At 42.0% G+C, this 19,016-nt stretch overlaps 3 protein-coding genes across 3 annotated transcripts; 2 read left to right on the forward strand and 1 right to left on the reverse strand.

The window, feature by feature from the left end:
- Positions 1-1,371: 1,371 nt before the first annotated feature.
- MELLADRAFT_93987 (uncharacterized protein) lies at positions 1,372-5,782 on the forward strand (the record flags this gene model as incomplete). Its single annotated transcript, XM_007416782.1, has 13 exons — positions 1,372-1,491; positions 1,681-2,312; positions 2,373-2,598; positions 2,668-2,852; positions 2,923-3,433; positions 3,502-3,510; positions 3,580-3,812; positions 3,889-4,189; positions 4,233-4,334; positions 4,451-4,624; positions 4,682-5,218; positions 5,312-5,572; positions 5,660-5,782. The coding sequence occupies 13 exons, from the start codon at positions 1,372-1,374 to the stop codon at positions 5,780-5,782; spliced, it is 3,414 nt and encodes a 1,137-aa protein (XP_007416844.1).
- A 1,489-nt stretch (positions 5,783-7,271) lies between these two features.
- On the forward strand, positions 7,272-8,726 carry MELLADRAFT_93988 (uncharacterized protein; the record flags this gene model as incomplete). The annotated part of the gene is made up of 3 exons (XM_007416783.1): positions 7,272-7,602; positions 7,744-7,898; positions 7,974-8,726. 3 exons carry the CDS (start codon positions 7,272-7,274, stop codon positions 8,724-8,726), a joined length of 1,239 nt encoding a protein of 412 aa, XP_007416845.1.
- A 9,766-nt stretch (positions 8,727-18,492) lies between these two features.
- MELLADRAFT_93989 (uncharacterized protein) lies at positions 18,493-18,720 on the reverse strand (the record flags this gene model as incomplete). The annotated part of the gene is made up of 1 exon (XM_007416784.1): positions 18,493-18,720. One exon carries the CDS (start codon positions 18,718-18,720, stop codon positions 18,493-18,495), a length of 228 nt encoding a protein of 75 aa, XP_007416846.1.
- Between the last annotated feature and the right edge of the window lie 296 nt (positions 18,721-19,016).

Genomic DNA, 19,016 nt, shown 5'->3' on the forward strand with positions numbered 1-19,016 from the left:
CTCGATCCAAAAAATGATCGAGTTGTCAAAACACTCATTGTGACCGTCTTACGGCAACTAATGAGATTACTTACAATCAGTATTTAGCTGAATACATTGAGATCGTTCAAACAGCCGACCTGCGACTCATCTTTGATGATCATAAACTCATCGTTGGACTCCTTATCTAAGCTTTCTTGGTGCAACGGTAAGGTGTGAGAACCTTGTCATCGCGGTGCACAGCTCGGCGCGTGTTCGAGTCGCCTTGATATTTTTGAACTTGTGTGGGTTGACCTCATGATACAAAGAAAGCAGAAGTCTTTAAAAACTTTTTTTTGCCTTACCCACCAAAAGCTCAAAGAGGGTCATTATGGAACAATGATGGCACTGACACATCTCTGAGATGTACTTCTCAATTTTGTTCCAAATTTCAGCAAAAATGCTACACCCTGGGGATTGAACCCACAAGCAACTACAACCATTGTTGATATTGAGCAATGCGCCACCTACTACTGTATACTGCTAGTCCACAGCGCTTTTCATTTCCTCGAATCAGCAAGATATAGATGAAATCGGAACAAGTCGCATAAGCCAGCTGTTGGCGCGACTTTGTCATAATCTAAATCAACTGAATATTGGTCGTGACCAATCTTGGTATCTATCATAACCACCAGGTCACGTTGAGTGTTCTGACAACCCGATTGTTTTTTGGATCGAGCGAAATTTGAATTTGGATGCGCTGCGCAGCAGGTAAAAAAATTTGGTGTTTCATGTGCTTCTCTTCTCCTTCGCGGTCAACCCGGTCAACCTTTTTAGCAAAGGTTTTACACTGACAACCAGCACACTGACAACCAGCGGTGTAAAAAAATACAGTGTAAATACAATGGGCCCGGCGGGGTTCTTGAAATTTACACCGGATAATGTGGTGCAACAAGCAAGGGTGTAAAATTCCGATCTCACCGTGAGAATCACAATTTTACACCTCACGACTTACACCACTGCATATACCTAATCGCACGTTAAACGCACCCACCCACCCATATATGCCGGAGTCAGATGACGATACCTGACACAGCAGCCAAACACCAGATATACATAACCATACCACATTTGTATGAATGTGAAGCCACATCATATCCGTGAGAATTCACAAATCCACCTATTCCACATGACGACGAAATGTGATGAACCCTGCTGAACTAAGAGAACCAAACGTGACGACTTCCACATCAACATACCTACTTTTAGCACGACCCATCTCATCTTAGAACTGCCCAGCATCCCCTTCTGGAGTCTTTCGACTATTGCTGTCGTCGTTGAAGCCTTACACTTACAATTTCACCAAAGCGGATTCCGCTTTGGTCCTTGTCAACTACATCTTCTATTGTCGTTATGGGTCAATCAACATCACGGTCCGAAGAGACTGATGATGGCTTGCCATTGAAAGAAACATCGGAAGTTTCTTCTGAGCGGCCATCAATTCAACAACGACGGTCCTGGTTGTCATCCGGAGTTGACAATCAGTCCTTCAATCTCAAAGACATCCTTGCTCCAGATTCATTTGTGCCTGCAGAACACCAAACGAATCAAACTCCCTCATCTCCAACCCCAACAATGACGGACTCTGATACTAGCTGTTGATCTTCTTTTCCAAAATCCCCAAAATCACCAAGAAAACCCAAAAAAAAAACCAGAACGAAGGAACCCTCGAAGCCGGATTCAGAAACCAAAAAAGAATCGAAAAAAACCAAGAAGAAATCTCGATCTAAAAAGTCTAAAAAGAAGGTGGACCAAGCCGATACGCTTTCCGAGACTGTGGAATACCAGTCATCAAAGCGCCCTAGTCAAAACGTTTCTGACCTTGAAAGTGTCATCAACGACTTGGAAGACAAAGACCACGGCTCGAAGGAGCAGAAGCCGAAGCCACAGAAGCAGGATGCCAAGTCGAGGCAACCTACAACCAAGCCTCCTGATGACGCCTCCGATGAAGATGTGGATTTCCCAATCACCATTGGGAAAGGTCACCCACAACTCCAGCTACCTACCAACAAAGCGGCGTTTTCAACCTTCATTGACGATGATAGTCAAGTAGATGATCAAGGATACCCGACATATCCCAACGGAAACACCATCTTCGTCTTACACCCCGAAGAAAAGGTGACGAACTTCGGGTTTGTGGCTTGGACTCACACGATGCGCACCGATTCCAAGCACCCCCTCTGGAGAGTCCGTCGATTTTACTGCCTTGGTGTGATCGGATGCACCGATCCAAACTGCCGCCTTGCCGGGTCACCACCAACTGGCTACAAGGCCATACCTGCACTCTTAGGGAAGTAAGTACTGATTTCCTACTTCCATCTTCATTTCTGAATGATTCTAATGTGCAACATTAGATTCCCTAACTGTCCAGTGTCCGATTGCGATGGCCTACGCATCCATGTTCCATGTGATGCCCGCTGTCGATTTGATGAAGAGAAATCGACTCATTGGCAATTACTACGACATCAAGGCCGACACAACCACGTCTGGCCGGAGGCTAAGAAGGCTGACCGAATTTCCAAGGCTAAGCTGAAAGAGATGGTTATCAACGACCCCAAGACGGGACCTTTGGGCCTCAAGGTATGCTTTTTCTTTGCTTATTACTTTGTAGCACATCAGTAATAGTACTAACTCCCAATTCTTCTTAAGGTTGGGCGGGCAAACGCGTCAAAGAATCCCATTCAGTCAGTGGCCAACATACATTCCTCGTTTGGTCATATTGACCGCCTCGGCTACTTGCGACGCGACATCCTCGTCAAAAACGAGCTTATGCCTGATAACCAGGACCCCGACGGGGCAGATAGATGGCTGACCAAACTCGAGCATTGGGGAAAGTAAGTGAATGAGTTATTTGTCATTAACTCAATGATAATGACCCTGATTAATAATGATTTTGTTTATCAGGCAGGGGATGCGACTAGTCTCCTCGTCGCTGAAAATTGAAGAGATTCATATTTCTTTTCAGGGTGCCTGGATGGAGGAGGTTCTGTTGTACGAAAGCAAAAGCGGCGAGTCATACTCAGGTGGCCTACTCTCGGACGTCACCTATTGCTTTTTCCTCAACGGTTATCTTTTAACTACCTCAATGTACAACGGAAAACTGGAACGATGGGTCCCTGTGCTTTTGACCTTCTTGAAGGGTCTTTCTACTCATCATTACAAGGCCCATTTCAAGACGTTGTTCACCATCATCGACCAAACTTCGAAATCCGAAAACCAGACGAGAAGGCTTCTTGAGCAGGTAGTAGATTTCTCGCTAGCTCAGAGGAATGGATTTATTGAGGCGTACATGGAGGTGTTCAGAGGCAGTGACAAAGTTGAGGCGCTTTCCAAGCTGCACGGTTGTAAACAGCATTTCATGGCGGCTGTGACTCGAATCAAAAAGAACAGCTCAATAGTTCCAGTGGATCAAGATGTAAGTTCCTTCACACAGTCAATGCAACTTACACTTGCACGTGCTGACTAGGCTTTATGTTCACGTAGGTCCGCTGGGTAAGTCGATGCAAAAGTCTCCTTGAACATGATGAACCCGGAGGTGATACTCTCGACGAAAAGTTTCAGAATTTGTACCAATTGTTTCCACGGGCGAAGAAGTGGTTGGATTGGTGGAAAGCGTCGGATATACAGGCAATGTTATTTCCTTCAAGGAAACGTTTACCCTTAGATGACCCTCCCCTTCCTGGTGAAGAAGATGACGACAATGTTGAGGAAGATCAAGGACCTCGCAGACGGCCTGAATTACCTGGAACAACAAACGCGCAGGAATCCATGCACCGTGTGTATTATCTGCTTTGGTAAGTGGACTATTCTCGTGTTTTTGTCTTTGAATACAAATCCATAAGCTGATTGATTGCAAATTTGTCAATGTAGCCCAGGCAAATGTGCTATCATACCTGGATTTGTTCAGCTTTTCGCCCTTGTGCAAAGTTTAGAACACGATTATAGGCAGGTCCAGCAAGGGTGTACCGTGACTTACGGCGTGTCCAAGAAGAATTGGGAAACTGTAGTCACTAACATGGGTATGGCGAAACCGACCAAGCGAAAATACAAAAGTGAAGGCAACGACGGCCGAGCTCCTGACACCACCAAGGAGCTCCTGGGTATAACCAAATCGAAGAAACGCTCTGAAGTCAAGAAGAAGGGGCCAGGACGGCCTAAAGGGTCACAAAACGTAAACCGTGCTCCTCTTTCGACTTACCAATCATACACGAAAGGTACCACGAAAGCATCCAGGAACCGCTGTTGGCAGAGCTCGACGCTGGAGTGCCTGTATGCTCTTTTTGGCCCACTATGGAGCCGGTATGCCACGGTCAACGGTAGCACTTTGGTGCATATCCTTTATTGACATCTCACCAATCGATGTACTGTCCAAACCAACGATGGAGATAACATCCTCGCCGTTCTGTCAAATCATCAAACGTTGATTCACAAGGCTCTCCCTTCGGCCTCCTTCCCAGCTGGTGAATTTGCTTCAGCCAATGGCTTCATGGACGAACTACTCCGCCCTGGCAAAATTTCTCTTCGTCCTCTCTTTGAAATTCCTTTCCGCAAGGTCACGACGTGTTTTCGCGAAGCCAAACATTCAACCACGTCCATTTCATCTCGAGTGTGTCTTGCATTATTTCCCTCGAATTTTCGGGATGCTGGACTGCGACATTCCGAGCTAGGTCAATTGATAGATTTATGGCAGTCGCAAGGTCTCACTGCAGGAAGTGATATGGTCTGCCGGAAATGTCATCCTTCGGAACGAACCAGTCGTGGTAACGTAGTGAATGTGGATGTGGACGACGAACCTGCGGAAGAAGATGATCAAGGAAGATGCAACTCACCCGAACCGGAGGAATCTGAAGAAAAAAAGTCAATGCTAGAACAGACCCTCAAGATTCACTTAACAGACCGCAAATCTGCGCCTTTACACCTTTACTTCCACTTAGACGGGGTTGGAGCGATGACCCACGAAATGCGTGAAAGCTACATGGGTGACACGGATTGGCCAGCACGTATCATGATTGGTGGCGTGGAATATATGATGGTGACACGTGGATTTTGGGCCAACAGTCATTATTGGTGCAAAGTGGTACGGTCAGTGGAGGGAATCATGGGTGTATGGCATTACAATGAACTCAGGAACGCTGGACGTGCTCAGCTTTTAGACCGAAATGTTGCAACTATTGCTGGGTGTGAGCCACACACAAGCTGGGTCTGTTATTCCCGCATGCCCTTCGCAGAAGAAAAGAAACATATCGAAAAAAGCATACGGGAAATGATGAAAAGTTTTCCTCAACATACGCAGACCATACCCTTTACGATGCCCTCAGATAATTACCCTTTTGGAGGGTCGCTTCCTTTGAAGGAAAAAACTCAGCTAGATGGAACCACTGCGGAAGAAACCACTGCGACTACCGACAAGACTTTGACTCACGTCGAAGAGGTTCAGGAAATATTGGAGGATATTCCTATAGAGTGCGAGGACGAAGTAGACGAATTGGCTTTTGATGCAGAAGTACCAACAGAAGAAGAGCCAAGTGGACTGCTGGAAAAAGCAAGCCACAAGGTAAGTCGTGATTGTATTGTTTGAAATATTTGGGTAAAGTGATGTTGGACTCATTTGTTCATTTCTTGTTCAGCAAAAGATTTAAAGAAGTATAAGGGTTATGAATACGTTATAGTTACAGAAGCAGAGGAGCCAACTCCTGAAAGCCCTCCTGCTGCCGACACAGGTGGCTTGCGGAAGTCACAGCGCAAAAGTAGGAGACAAAATTAGGGTGGAGATGGTTTTTTTTTGTTTTTTCACTCCTGTGTAGGATGGATTCTTGTCAAAGTTTGTGTTTTTCTTTGAAATAAATGGCAATCGAATACATGCATGTCCTTGAGTCAGCAGTCAGAGTTCAAACACACGGAACGGAGCGCAAAATAGTTGACTGAAGCGCAGAATAGTTGACTGACAAAATTTGTCTATCTAATGTTTCTTTCGTGGTCTTTGGTTATACATGTTTGTTTTATCCATAGTTGTTTCAGTCAGTCCGGTGTTGGTTTCTTTTCTGTCATGATTTTTACGATTCTATCTTGTCGGTGTAAAAGTAGGATTCATTGGGAGTGTAAAAATCAAAAATTTTGAGATGTTTGGGAATTTTACACAGCTGCCCTTGCACCGAATAAACCGGTGTAAGGCTCCTGATAGCGTAAAATTACGATTTTGGATGCCAAACCTGATTTTGGCACCGTCTTTTTTTACACCGCTGGGTGTCGGTGTAAACTTTACGGTGTAAAATTAAATACTGCGCCGGGATGCCTCATTTTTACACTGCATATTTTACATTGACTCTTTTTACACGAACTGTCAAAAAAAAAATTGGGTGTAAAATTCGAATTTACACCCCCTTTTATTTATTTTTACACCAATACGACTTTACACCGGGTGATCCGGTGTAAAGGTGGTGGTGTAAAAATACAGCTCCCCATATTATATTATACTATATATATTAAGAAAATAAAAAAAGCTGCAGAATGGAGGAAGGAACATCGACCAAAAAAATTGAAACGAAAATGCAATTGAGATTCAAACAAATGAGAAATCGAGTAGGGGTGTTGTATTCTTTTTGCAGAGTTTTGTTCGATCGAAATCTTCTTCAAAAGAGTTTGAAAGTCCCTGAGGTAGTACGAGTTCCATAACAGATCGGATAAAGGTGGGTGCATATGAAAAGTTCACCGAGCCTATCAAAGTGAGCGTTTGATTTGAGAAACTCAACAGGAAACGTAGCCTGTGAGAGCTTGGGTTTGGGACATTGGATCAAATTTTTGGGGTGCAGATGACTATAATGGCGGTTGATTGATTATCAAACGTCATACTCGAAGGAGACCATATTTTACATACATTTCCTTCATCTGCATATCATATATGCATGAGTATGAGGGACAAATTCCGGCATACATGGGCCATGAGAAGAAGGTCTTGCCGCGATTACATTCTCAAGTTTAGATCCTTGAATGATTCCCGGGCCTTGAAGTTTTGCATTGAAGGATCTATTCTTCAGCTTTTGAACAACTGATCCACTTTTGTCGGAATAAGATATTGGACTGTTTGATCAAGAATTATGCAAGGCATCAGGCACATAATTTCAACGTTTTCTTTTCGAGAGCACAGATACAAAATTCAAATTTGCATGAGTGCAAGTATCAGGAGGTTGACCGATGCTGAGCTCGGAATATGATATCAGTGCAAATCGATGATCAGTGAGGATTATAAACTTTTCATGGCATCTCAACTTCATCGTGTCATTGAGTTTTCGAGATGGCTTGATAGTTCCTGGTGCCTATTGGGATCTAAATTGAGATTCAATAAAAAAGCTTTCGAATTGGAGAAATATTTAAACCTTTCATTCCTTCACTCTCATCTTGGAAAAATTCCTCAAACCTTATCAACACGTTTACTTCAATTCTTGATTTTCTTGACGCTTTTTCTTGAAAAAACAAAATCAAATTATAACAACGACCTAACCACTCACGCCGCAAGACACTCTATCCCATCACATCATTCCTCCATCTTGTACTATCATACCACCCTTACACACAAAACCTCAACCCGTGAGCTATTGATATTCTCCCTCCCCCTTTGTCTTGCGAATCTCTGTCTTCCTGCAAGACGCAACCTTTGTTGAGACATCGCTGACATCCAATTACGTCACATTCATTCTATATCAAAATGACCCTCATCATAACTTCCAGCCCGCCAAAATAAACCCAACATGAACTCCACACGTTCATTTTCATCCCCGGCTTCTCAAACCGCTGTAGCTATCTCTCCACTGGGCAAAGAGAACACGCCTGTCTCTTCAGTCAACGGCGTGGCTGGAACAAGCCATGGGAAAAATCCCTCAAATGTGAGTACCGAACCTTGTCGAGATTGAGGTGGAATGATTCAAAAGTCTGATGGTTTCACGTATAATCTTGAATAGATCAATCAACCTCTTCCTAGACACCACTCGGTAGATCGGATGATGAGCACGCCGCCAGCTAAACCATCTAGGACCCGCTCCAGTCCTAGTTCCACCGGACTCGTCAAAGGTGAAGATGAGACCCGTCGACGTCGCGGCAACAGTCTCGCCCGCTCGTTACCAGGGCCGTTCAGTCGATTATTTCACCTGGATGACAAAGAGGCCGACAATGGTGACGGATTAGATTTCTCGTGCTGTGGCGAGGCTCCTCTCAGGCCTCCACGTCGAGCCGGATGGCTTGGGACTCTCGAAGAAGCGCTACCAAGTCGCGCTGCTGGGAAGGCCGACGTTGCTGTCAGCGGACAGATCTCCCAAGCTTCTGGCGCCTTGGGTGTATTAGGAAGCCCATGGTGTCCCGACAACAGTCGCGGCCAGGAGAGGGATCTAGCCGCCGCGACTTCACCTTTTGGAGAGTCACTACCCCCTCTCGCTTCCTCGGGCTCATCCCCAGCTTCGGCTGAAGCTTCCTTGGCCTCTCCCAGCTACTTCAGAGGTCGTCGCATCGTCGGAGGCTCTCCTGACGACTACGTTGCATCAAAGGAGACCTCTCACACCTGTTACTCTACTCCGCCTCGAAAAAACCTGGCAAAGGGCTTTGGAGCTTCAAACGCTGGTCCAGCTCATCGGCTGAAAATCTCAATCGACTCCATCTCGGCCCCAATTTTACGAGATGTCAATACCAGTGCGATGAACGTTCCTAAAAAGCATAAATAGAGGTCTTATGGCCATCAATTATACTTTAACTTCTGCTTTGGTTTGGGGTTGCTTGATATGTAGCATGTTGTATCCTACGCTAGTTGAACATTTTTTTTCGTTTTTCATTCATCTTTGTGTTCTTTTAGCTTAAAGTTATATCAGTTGTTTCATCCGGGTTTAGTGGTCTCGTTTTTTGTTATAATCTCTCAATATCTACGCAGTTCATCATTCATCATTTAAAAATCATTGTACCAGTATGTCTATTCAACCAAAAGACAGTTGTGATATTTCTTTCACTCTTGCATTGTTTGTTCTTGCTTTAATTTGTACTTTTAGTCTTTGTAACTTATTCAAAGAAGGACATGTGACCTGAATGAGACCTGCATGCATTGTTTGTGGGTTTTTGATCAAATCCGTTCTTTTCTGGATTGAAGCGTGTGTATAGTATTGAATCGTTGAGTGGAGAGGTTTTGGTAATCCAAAACAATGTTTGCTAGCCACACAAACCATGATTCTACCAACGGTAAAACAGGGCAAAACCGAATAAGCCCCATCCTGTCCTCCCTCCTTGGCCCGCCACTCCCAGATGAGAATTTAAGAGTAGGGGCAGCAAACAAATGAATATTGGAAAAATCCAATCAAAAGGTGCATTTTCATGTTTTGGTTTAAGAAATTGAAACGAGATATTGAAACGAGATATTGCAAGCTTGAAGACTTGAATGAAAAATGCATAGTTGATATTGTTTCCCAAATTTAAATCTGTGTTCAAACATCTTAATTCTCTTGAATGGAGAACAAAAAAATGGACCGAATCAAGTTGATGTGTGTGTGATTGAAGTTTTACGCTAAAACACCTTTGAATCATATGTCTTGTTTGATGTAGCTTGCAAAGAGCTGATCAACTGTTATCGCAAAAGGGTGTGAAGATTGATTAATCAACAATTATGCAAGGTATCAGAGACAAAACTGCAACCTTTTCTGCTTGAAAGGTCAGACAGACAGTTTGCATAAGGGGAAATCAGAGTGGGCTGACTGATGCTGAGCTCGGAATGTGATATCCAAGGGCCTGTTTGGCTGGTTTAGCCAAAAAGTGTTACACAAAAACACTTTTTACATCTGCCCCTTTTCATGGGGTGGAATGAAAAACTTGAAATTCAGGCATACAAATACCAAAAACTCAACCAAAGAGATCATCAAAAAATTGAACTAGAGGGGCAAATGAGGGCAAAAACTCTTTTTGTTCTCAAAAACAGCCTCAGGGCTGTTGTTCAAAATTGAAGAGTTTTTGATCAAATGAAGTTGCCAAACACCAGTGTTTGTGATTAAAATCAAAAACTGTTTTGACCCAGAAATGGTCTTTGGATTTGATCAACACCAGGTAAGCAGCACAACAATGCGCTAGGGTGCCACTCTGTGGTGTGTTGATGCCATTTTCCACCTGTTGCGGTGTATCTTTTGGGAGTGTTGCAGTTGAAGAAAAGGCAAAAATGAAGTAAGTTGCTGTGTTACTCACAGCAGTCACACCACAATTGTTATCAGCAACAATGCCCTGCAACATTCTGGTGCAATGCAACAGTGTGTTATCAGCACTGATGCAATGCAACATGGTGTAAAAATGTAAAATAGAACCCATTTGATAAAGTTAAATTAGTTAAATTGAATTATGATGAGTAATAAATGACAATATAAACAGAAGAATCATTAAAAAACACAAAAATCAAGTCATCACTATTCTCAAAGATTTCAAAACCCATGCAAGCTCCTCGTAAGTCTCACTCAACGCCACACCTTCCCTCAGCCACAGCCTACCGGATACAAGGTGTTCAATTGTCCTCGCAATGAGGCCACCCCATCTACTTGCACAAAAATCCAACGCACATGAGAAAATGCGCCCAGAAGCACATGACAAGCCTGTTGAGGCCAAATAGTCTCTGGCCATGAGGGCCAGAATGCGGTAAGATCTTCCATATTTCTAAAGATGGATCAGAACCGGATTAATATTGGTCACAAGCACACAGAATATAAGAATGCTGGACTCACCTCCCACCATTCAAGCCCAGAAGCAGAATCTTGCACATTATACTCACCAGACTTCATTTTATCCACTTGCTGTAAGTAGTTTTTCATCTGTATATCTCCAGGCTCTTCAGAATCCTTGCAGAAGATGTCTGGCCTTGGCAACAATGTTGAGGGATTCTGGCTGTTTGTAGTCCGCGGGGCATGGTTTGATGTGACATTCACAGGATGTTCTAATTCATATTCCCAATTAATCCTTTGCAAAGTTGCTTTGGCGTTGATAATGACCACATAGGCTTTGACAAACCACCTCACAAAGAACTTCAGTCAAAAGAAAGGATGTAGCACTGTTGCCATCACCAGTGTTTCACATTCCAGGGCTTCTTTCAAGTAGTCATTGCTTTTCTCTTTCATCTTGCAAAGCATAGGGTAGAGGGCATTGGTGGTGCTTAGAGGTGTGATCTTCTTTTTGAGCAAGGAGCGGAGTTCCACATATTGAGGAATCACCATACAGCCCATTGGGCCTTCTCCTCCCATGAGTAAAGTAGTAAAGACAGGCTTGAAATGATGTTAAGGTGAAATAAAATCAACCCATTGTGAGTAAGCAAACAACAGAGAATGAAAAGGAGACAATGAAAGTGAGGCAATAATAAATCACACCTCAAGCACATTGTTGATTTTACAGACTTGAGCCCATTCAGATGTTGTCGTCTCAAGCTCATGAAAGTATCCATACAGCTTGGTGTTTTTATGTGCCAGTCAATTCTTCAAATGTACCATGTTCAAATCTTTTTGACACAGTTCATCAATGACCTATGATGAAATTGAGAAAGTTGTCAGCTAGCTCAGACAACATCAAAATTGATGGCTTAACTCTCTGGGGAGCCAAGCTTTATGGGGGCTCTGATATTTGATGTTTCAACAGATCCCATAGCCAGCAATCAGTGAGACGGTAAAACCTTTTTGCTCTGCAACTCATTTGAACTTGTTTCGTCAGGCTGCAGATTGGGTGATATGCCACGTGATTAAGTCCACCTGTGGTTAATTTTGATAGAGTCAACACAATTGAAAAGCAGATAAATTTGAAGAATGAAAGACACTACAGAGACTTCAAATTGACTCAGCTTGCGCAAAATGTAGTCAAGATTGTTAGCTTCTTGACGGTGGGTGGGTAGAAATTCTTTACCCATGGTTGAGAGTTCAGGGACGTTTTCTTCCTCTTCTGTGTCAGCGGTGTAGAACCTAAAGCTCAACAAGAGCTTTACAGAGCTTAAAGAGGGATAATCTACTAATATAACTAACTAGTAGAAGTTGACTAAGACTGCCTCTTTGAAAGAATCAACACGGGGTTTTGCTGAGTTCTTTGGGATAAGGCACCAGAGAAATTGATCTCAATACTTAATTCAAGTATTATTCCCATGAGTTTTTAGGATATAAGAAATCTCAACACTGCTATAGTGTTATTCCAATCTGAGCACAACAAAACAAACTCTTAATCACTAGCAAAGCAAAAATCCATTATATTGTTGTTCCAAAGAAGACTTGTAGTCTTATCACACGTAAAGAAATCTCTCCTTTGATGTAATGGGGCAATTTAGTGAACTTAGTACTGCTAAAGTAATTTAATGATGATTAAAAACACTCTAACAAAAGTATAAGACGAGTAAAAAGGGGAACCAAGGCACGTAGAATCCCTAACAATAGTATATAACACTCCAACAATCCTCAATAATGGTCAACAGCCTCCAAAAACCCTCAAAAACTGTCAAAAATCAACAAAAATCCTCCAATGTAACCATATGATATCATGAATATTATTGTTTGTTATGATCCAAGGCGTGAATTTGATCAATTGATGTTAAAAAATGATGAACAGATCTTCTTATGATGAATACAGGTGATTTTTTCCTAATATTCATAGCTGAAATCCATTTTTGGAATTACAAATTTTTTGTAAAGATGTTCAATTTTGGATTACTATAGCTCATTTGATAGCCCTTGGTATACTGATCATTTATCACCCCCATATGACCTATTTCCGATGTGTTATGAATAAGTTATTGAGTTGTAGACATTGAGAAAATAAGCTTTTGTCATGTAAATGTTATATGTAACCACCAAATTTGAAATTCACTCCATTTTCTTTGTTTCCTTATAAATTTTTCACTACCCCTGGTTACTAATGTTTTAAAGGCTGTACATTATGAAACCCATGATTCTGTGTCGAATGAACTATTACACACCCAATTCTGACAAGTTTTGACATATGTAATTAGCTGAAAACCTCCATTTTCGATGAAATTTGACCGTTTTCACGTCTAATAATGATTTCTCTTCTATCAAAAGATCATCCCACGTCATTCCAATCACCCATATAGCTCTAAAATCATTCTGAAAAACTCTTGGCGCAATCAATCCTTCAATGAAATCACTACACAGGAATTAATACCATAGTACCCTTTGTCAAAATACCCCTTTTCTTGAATAATTTCACACCTCCCTTATCAATTCCCGTGATCAAAGTTGCTGATGACTAATGTTATACTTCTCTTTCATAATAAAACCTTCCTGAACCAATAACTCTCATAATAATAACCTAAAAACCATTTTTCAACTTTCCATACCCATATTTTTGAAGGACAACACTATTTGGCAACCGGTTTTTTTGACCCGATGCCCGGAGCTCGGATACTTGGTATTCAGCGCCCTATTTGATTGAAGTTTTGCCCGGTTTGGTTGAAAATTCTGCTGGCTCAGCAAACATGCCTGAACATGCTCGCTCAACCAATTCATTCATTCAATTGGCTCATTTTCTCACTCATCAAAGGCAATGGTTTGCAGACGGACTTTTACCTTGACTGACAGGTATCTTTATCACAACGATCGATCACTTTTAGATTTCAAATCTCTTCAAAACCCAAGAAATAAGACAAATAGAAATAAAACAAATGAGTGTTAGAGTGGAGATAAGTAACATACAACAAGAGTGAGCAATGAGCAACAAGCCTATTAAAATGAGATTGTGAGAAGAGTTAGGCAACAACCCATCAATCATCCATACAAACATGATAATTACAGTACCACACAGAATTTTTGAATCATCTTTGTTCAATTCACATTTTTAATCGATGTTGATATCTTTTGATCCAAGTTGAGATATTGGTGCTATCAAGCATTACTGTGTTGTGGTGCTCGCCAAATACTTCCGGGAATGGCAGCAACCAAGAAAGGAGATCTGATGAGGACAAAGACGGTTCGATTACTGGAGTTGAATTAAACAAAGAAAGTTGACTGCTGTAGATGTAATGTAGGCGAGGTGAACTGTCAGTACTTGTGTTGTGAAGAAAGAGATCTGGGAAGGAATAAGGAGAACCAGACGAGATACGATGGAATCGAGGGACCAAGAGAAGGACACTTACCATCTTTAGGTGACTCAGATTGAATGGTCACCTTTCAAATGCAACGTTCGATCGTCAGTTCTCCTAAGCTTCAGGAGAGGGATAGAACGAGAGATGGGATGGTTGTAGCTTGATGTAGTGATAGTGAGGTGGTAGCCCGGTTTGAAATGTGATCGGAGGTGGTGCCATAGCCCGGTTTTCCATGATGAAGAGCCCTATTTCCCAAACTTAACTAAGTCCCAGTCTGGACCTAACCACCCTGGAGTTGGTGGTTAGGTCCAGACTGGGACTTAGTTAAGTTTGCCTATTTCCAATTTAATGAAGTGGAAAGCTGTGGAAAGTTATTTGATGCCCGGATTTGCTGCGGCTGCGGCCAAATTTGGCTGAGTCAGGTCCGGGTTTGCAAGAAAAGCGCGGGCAAGTACCGAAAACCGACAGGGCGTCGGTTCAAAAAAAGCGGTTGCCAAATAGTGCTGTCCATTTTTGAAATTCCCTTCAACTTTGCTAATGTTATCCTTCTTCTTTCATTCTTTAAGACCCAAACTAAATGTTCTTCTTCTTCCATTTCCTTCTTACTAATCATTTTATTTTAATTTTCACTCTTATACTATTTTTATAGATCTTTTCGAATTTTTCTTTTCTCTTAAATGTTCTTATCAAATGAAGGAATAAATATATGATTGAAAAGATAATGAATTGATGATTAAAAATAAACTTTGATACCCTTGATGATTAATAACTTCAACAATAACTTTAACTTTGACTAAAAATACAAATTTTCCAATAATTTTTAAAAAATTTGCTTAAGTAGAGATCCTGCTCACCACAGCGGTGTTCCATTTGTCCTTGTCATCAAGCTGCGGAACAACTGGTTCAGGCACAGGCAAATCATTATCAAGATCTTGGGGGTCGTGCTCTGCATCTTCATCTTCTCCTAAATTTGGTTCCTTGCTCCCATCATCCTCCTCATCTTCCTCCATGATTGTGTCAATTGAAGGAAAGTGACCTCCATCAGCTGGCTTCACCTTAATCAGAGGTGACGCTTGCATGCCCAGCACAGCCAACCCCACATTGACAATCAGTGCCAACTTGTGGCAGAAACAGAAAATGTGCATGGCATTCTTGTACAATAAATTATGTTATTCAAGAAATTGTTGACACATTTCTTTCGCCATTGTCTTGTTGTTTGATCCAGAGTCTGTGGTCTGGCAGAGCAAATGAGACATTGAGAATAGAAAGTGTTCAAATAAATACAAATAACACAAAAGATAACAACTCATCTTTTGGTACAGACCATGTTTAATCAAAAGGTTTGCCATTGGTTCGGCCAGCCATGGACCGTGGTGATGCCCTGAATCCAAACTCCTGACCTCTACCGCATACGGGTTATCTTCGAATTGAAGATCTCCCGCTCTGTCAGCAAAGAACCTAACATCTGCTTCCACCTTTGGTTGCAAACCTTTTGGCAGACAAATTTTATCTTTATATACCGTCTTACCATTCACTTTTGTTTTAGTGACTTTCTGACGGCAAAAAACAACTGTCCTAACCGCTAAATGATAGCGCAGTCCAACCATCCAGCAGAGGCATTTCTTCTTGAGGTCTGAAACTATTTGCTTATGTCTTACAATATAATCTGCATAGCCATCCAATTGATAGATTTCTCACGTGTAGCGCTCCTCCAAATCACACATCCCACAAAATCTCCAAACATCATCTGTTTTTCTAGAGCCTTCTGTGACGGTTTTGACTTGTCTTTCTTCTCCTTGACCTTCTCCTCATCATCTTTGTTGTTATAGTATCTAAGAAAGACTTCTTGAAGACTGTCAGAGGTACGTAAGATCTGAGTTGCTTAAACCCTTTGTCCCATTTACAAGGCAAATCTGGTAAGTCTGCTGAATCAAAATCAACTAAGTCATAATCTAACTCTGCTTTCTTTGCTCTTTCCAATTCATCTGAGCTAGAATCTTCTGATGAGGTTGACTTGTCTGAGTATGAGTCCTAAGGATCCATTGGAGGAGAAGACACTTTCCTCTTCTTTGACTTTGAATGTCTCTTCTTTTTCTTCTTTGACTTAAAGTCGTCAGAATTCCTAGACAAGGAGTCTTTGCTAGGTGTGTCCCTCTTTTTCTCTTTCTGTTTCTTCTGTTTCTTTTTAGGTTTTGAAACATCTGATTCACTAGAGGAAGGTTCATCACCTGGGCCATCATTGTTCTTTTTGTCACTTCTTTTTGTCACTTCTTTTTGTCTTCAAGTTTTCTGACTTGATTTTTATTTCTCTAGACTGAGAGCCAATTGCTTGTCTATATCCCAAGATTGCTGCTAGAAGCCTTGACAATTCCGCCTCTACCAATTGATCCACCACTATGGGCTGGCTTTGACTCGGATTGACAATTGAGGTGTTCATCAAACTCTTTCCTTTGGGGGCAGGAGGATCACATGTCATTGAGACCATCAAACTAAACGACAAGTTGAATTTCTCCATTGCTTCCCTGGCTGGAGGCCCGTTTTGACTCTCTAGAGCTTGTGTCAGGGCTTCTAGAATCAATCTACTTTCAGAGGTTGAGTGCACTGCCTCCGACATTGACTGTCCAGGGTCTTTCCTGTAAAACTCTTGAAGAGCTAAAGGAAACCATCACATAACAAAAACTTTGTAAGTTTCATATTACCTCTTAGCTTCATGTCATATGATGATTCAAAATTAGACAGATCTATGATCTCCTCTTTGTGGCTTATAGCTAATGAATATTTTCAAGACAGATCTCCCGCATTCAATTGTCTGTGACTTCTATAAGTGGAGTTCTAAGGTCACTAGTATATGTTGACTTAATTAGGACTCTGTCCTTTGTAATTTCAGCGCTTGAAGCAGCATCAAGTCTTTGGTTTTACACGGCTACCTCTTGCCTTCTTGTTTTGTCTTCATTAGGCGCTTCTAGACAGCAGCCCTTGACTCAGAGACAACCAATCATGACTTATGGTGCTACAGCAGCCTGCATCTTCATCCCCAACTCTGCATGCTCTATTGGGCGCACTTCAGCAGCCAAATGCTCCACCCGTGGGTGTTAAACTCAAAATGAGGTGGAATTGGGAAGAGGAGGTATAAAGAGAAAATGAAACGAAGAGATGAAACGTCTTTATTCAACACACCATTTACAGGTAATTTCAGTCTAGGTCTTCAAACTGGGGTCAAGTTTCAAGAATCAAGCTGAGATATTACTCACAAAAGTCGTTTTGTCAAATTATAGTTGGAAACCTACAATATATTGACTAACACTTTAAATTCTTGGCGAGGAAAAGGTAAAATGATGAGTTATGATTGTTAGTTATAACTGTCTAAGGTGCAGGATTATTTACCGCTGCCAGTTAGTTATTCAGTGCACTCACTGAATAAATCTTCTGAAATTGACTACAGTTGGTCTTAGTTTTGTTTCAGGCGTGCTTCAGCAGAGGTTTGATAATAGTTTATTGAAAAGAGTTTGGAAGTGAGGTCATTGGTCAAATAGAACTACCTATATGATCTGCAACAAAGCTTGCGGAAAAAGATAAAGAAAAAGAGATTTGGTCAAAAAGGTAAAAGAGTTATGAAAGAATAGAGTCTGAGGTTTCTAAGCTTATAACAAATTTATATCAATCAAATTTTAAGGATAAGCGGATTTTAGTCAGCCTGAGCCCCGACCCAAAAAACACGGGTAATGGCCTACCCGCACCCCAAACCGACGCCCAGTAGGCCCCCCGGCGCCCAAACCCTACCCAAACCAATCAAAACCCGGCTTCCAAAAGCCCCCCAACCCCTATCCCAAATGACTAAAACCTGCAGGAAGCTGGTGGTCCCCGCGGATTAGATTGGGGGTCTGAGGATTAGGCCCCCCCCGCCCCCAAACCGTACAGGGCCCCTGATGTACTGGGGTCCCAAAAAAGGTGACTGAACCGGCTCCCCGAGGGTTCGGGGAGTTGGTTCCGGGGCTCAGCCTGAGATTTTAGTGTTTTAAAGTTTCTAGGAAAATTTAGTAATTGGTGATCAGCATAGGGATTGTTTTTCATTGTGCCTTAGTTAGTAGTTTATATAGGATGACTTGTCCCTGTTCTCTAGATTTCTCTTCTCCAAAGAGAAATTAATTTCATTGCACCCTGACTGGTCTGCGAGTGTAGAGGTGTCATTTTAATAACAATTTGTGATATGTTTTTATTATGTAGTAGTTTTTTATGTTTTTATTATGTAGTAGTTTTTGGTCTATTGTTGGAGGTTCTGCTCTGCAGAACCTCTCTTGGTTGACAGGTAAACAACTGATCGGTGTTCCACTTATCCCTTCAGCTGGACCTTTCCCTTTTCTAGCTTCTTCTTGCTGACATTTCTCTTCATTTCTTCTCATCTACATCTTTTCCAACTCTTTCCTCTTGACTTCCGCAGGTTTCACATCAGCTGTGTCCAAATCAGTTTCCCCATCCGCATCCACATTGCTATCTTGCTCTTCCTGAAGGTCTTCCTGGTTCCTGTCTACCACCCAATCCTTGTCTTGTTCTTTTGACTTCGGTACGCGAGACTCCGCCCTTCTTTGACATTCTTCTGCTTGCTCCTTTTCTTTGGCTAATCTAGCCATTTTCTTCTCTTCTTCCTGCTTCGACATTAGCCGTGCTCAAATTTGACCCAGTTTCAAGAAAACCCAGTTGACCCAGTTGTTTTTTGGTGGTAACTTTGTGAATCAAGTTGACATTTGTTGACAGCTCACAGCCAAAAAGTCAACTGGGTCAACCGGGTTTTCTGTAACCGGGTCAACTTTGAGCACGGCTATTGACACCATCTCGTTACGTTAAGTTTTCTTAAATATCAATCTTTCTAGTTGATCTTTATTCATTCACAAGTGTTTCGAAAAAGGTTGTTTGAGTGTTCTTGCTT

The sequence above is a fragment of the Melampsora larici-populina genome (assembly GCF_000204055.1).
Source record: "Melampsora larici-populina 98AG31 unplaced genomic scaffold MELLAscaffold_64, whole genome shotgun sequence".
Taxonomy (NCBI): Eukaryota; Fungi; Basidiomycota; class Pucciniomycetes; order Pucciniales; family Melampsoraceae; genus Melampsora; species Melampsora laricis-populina.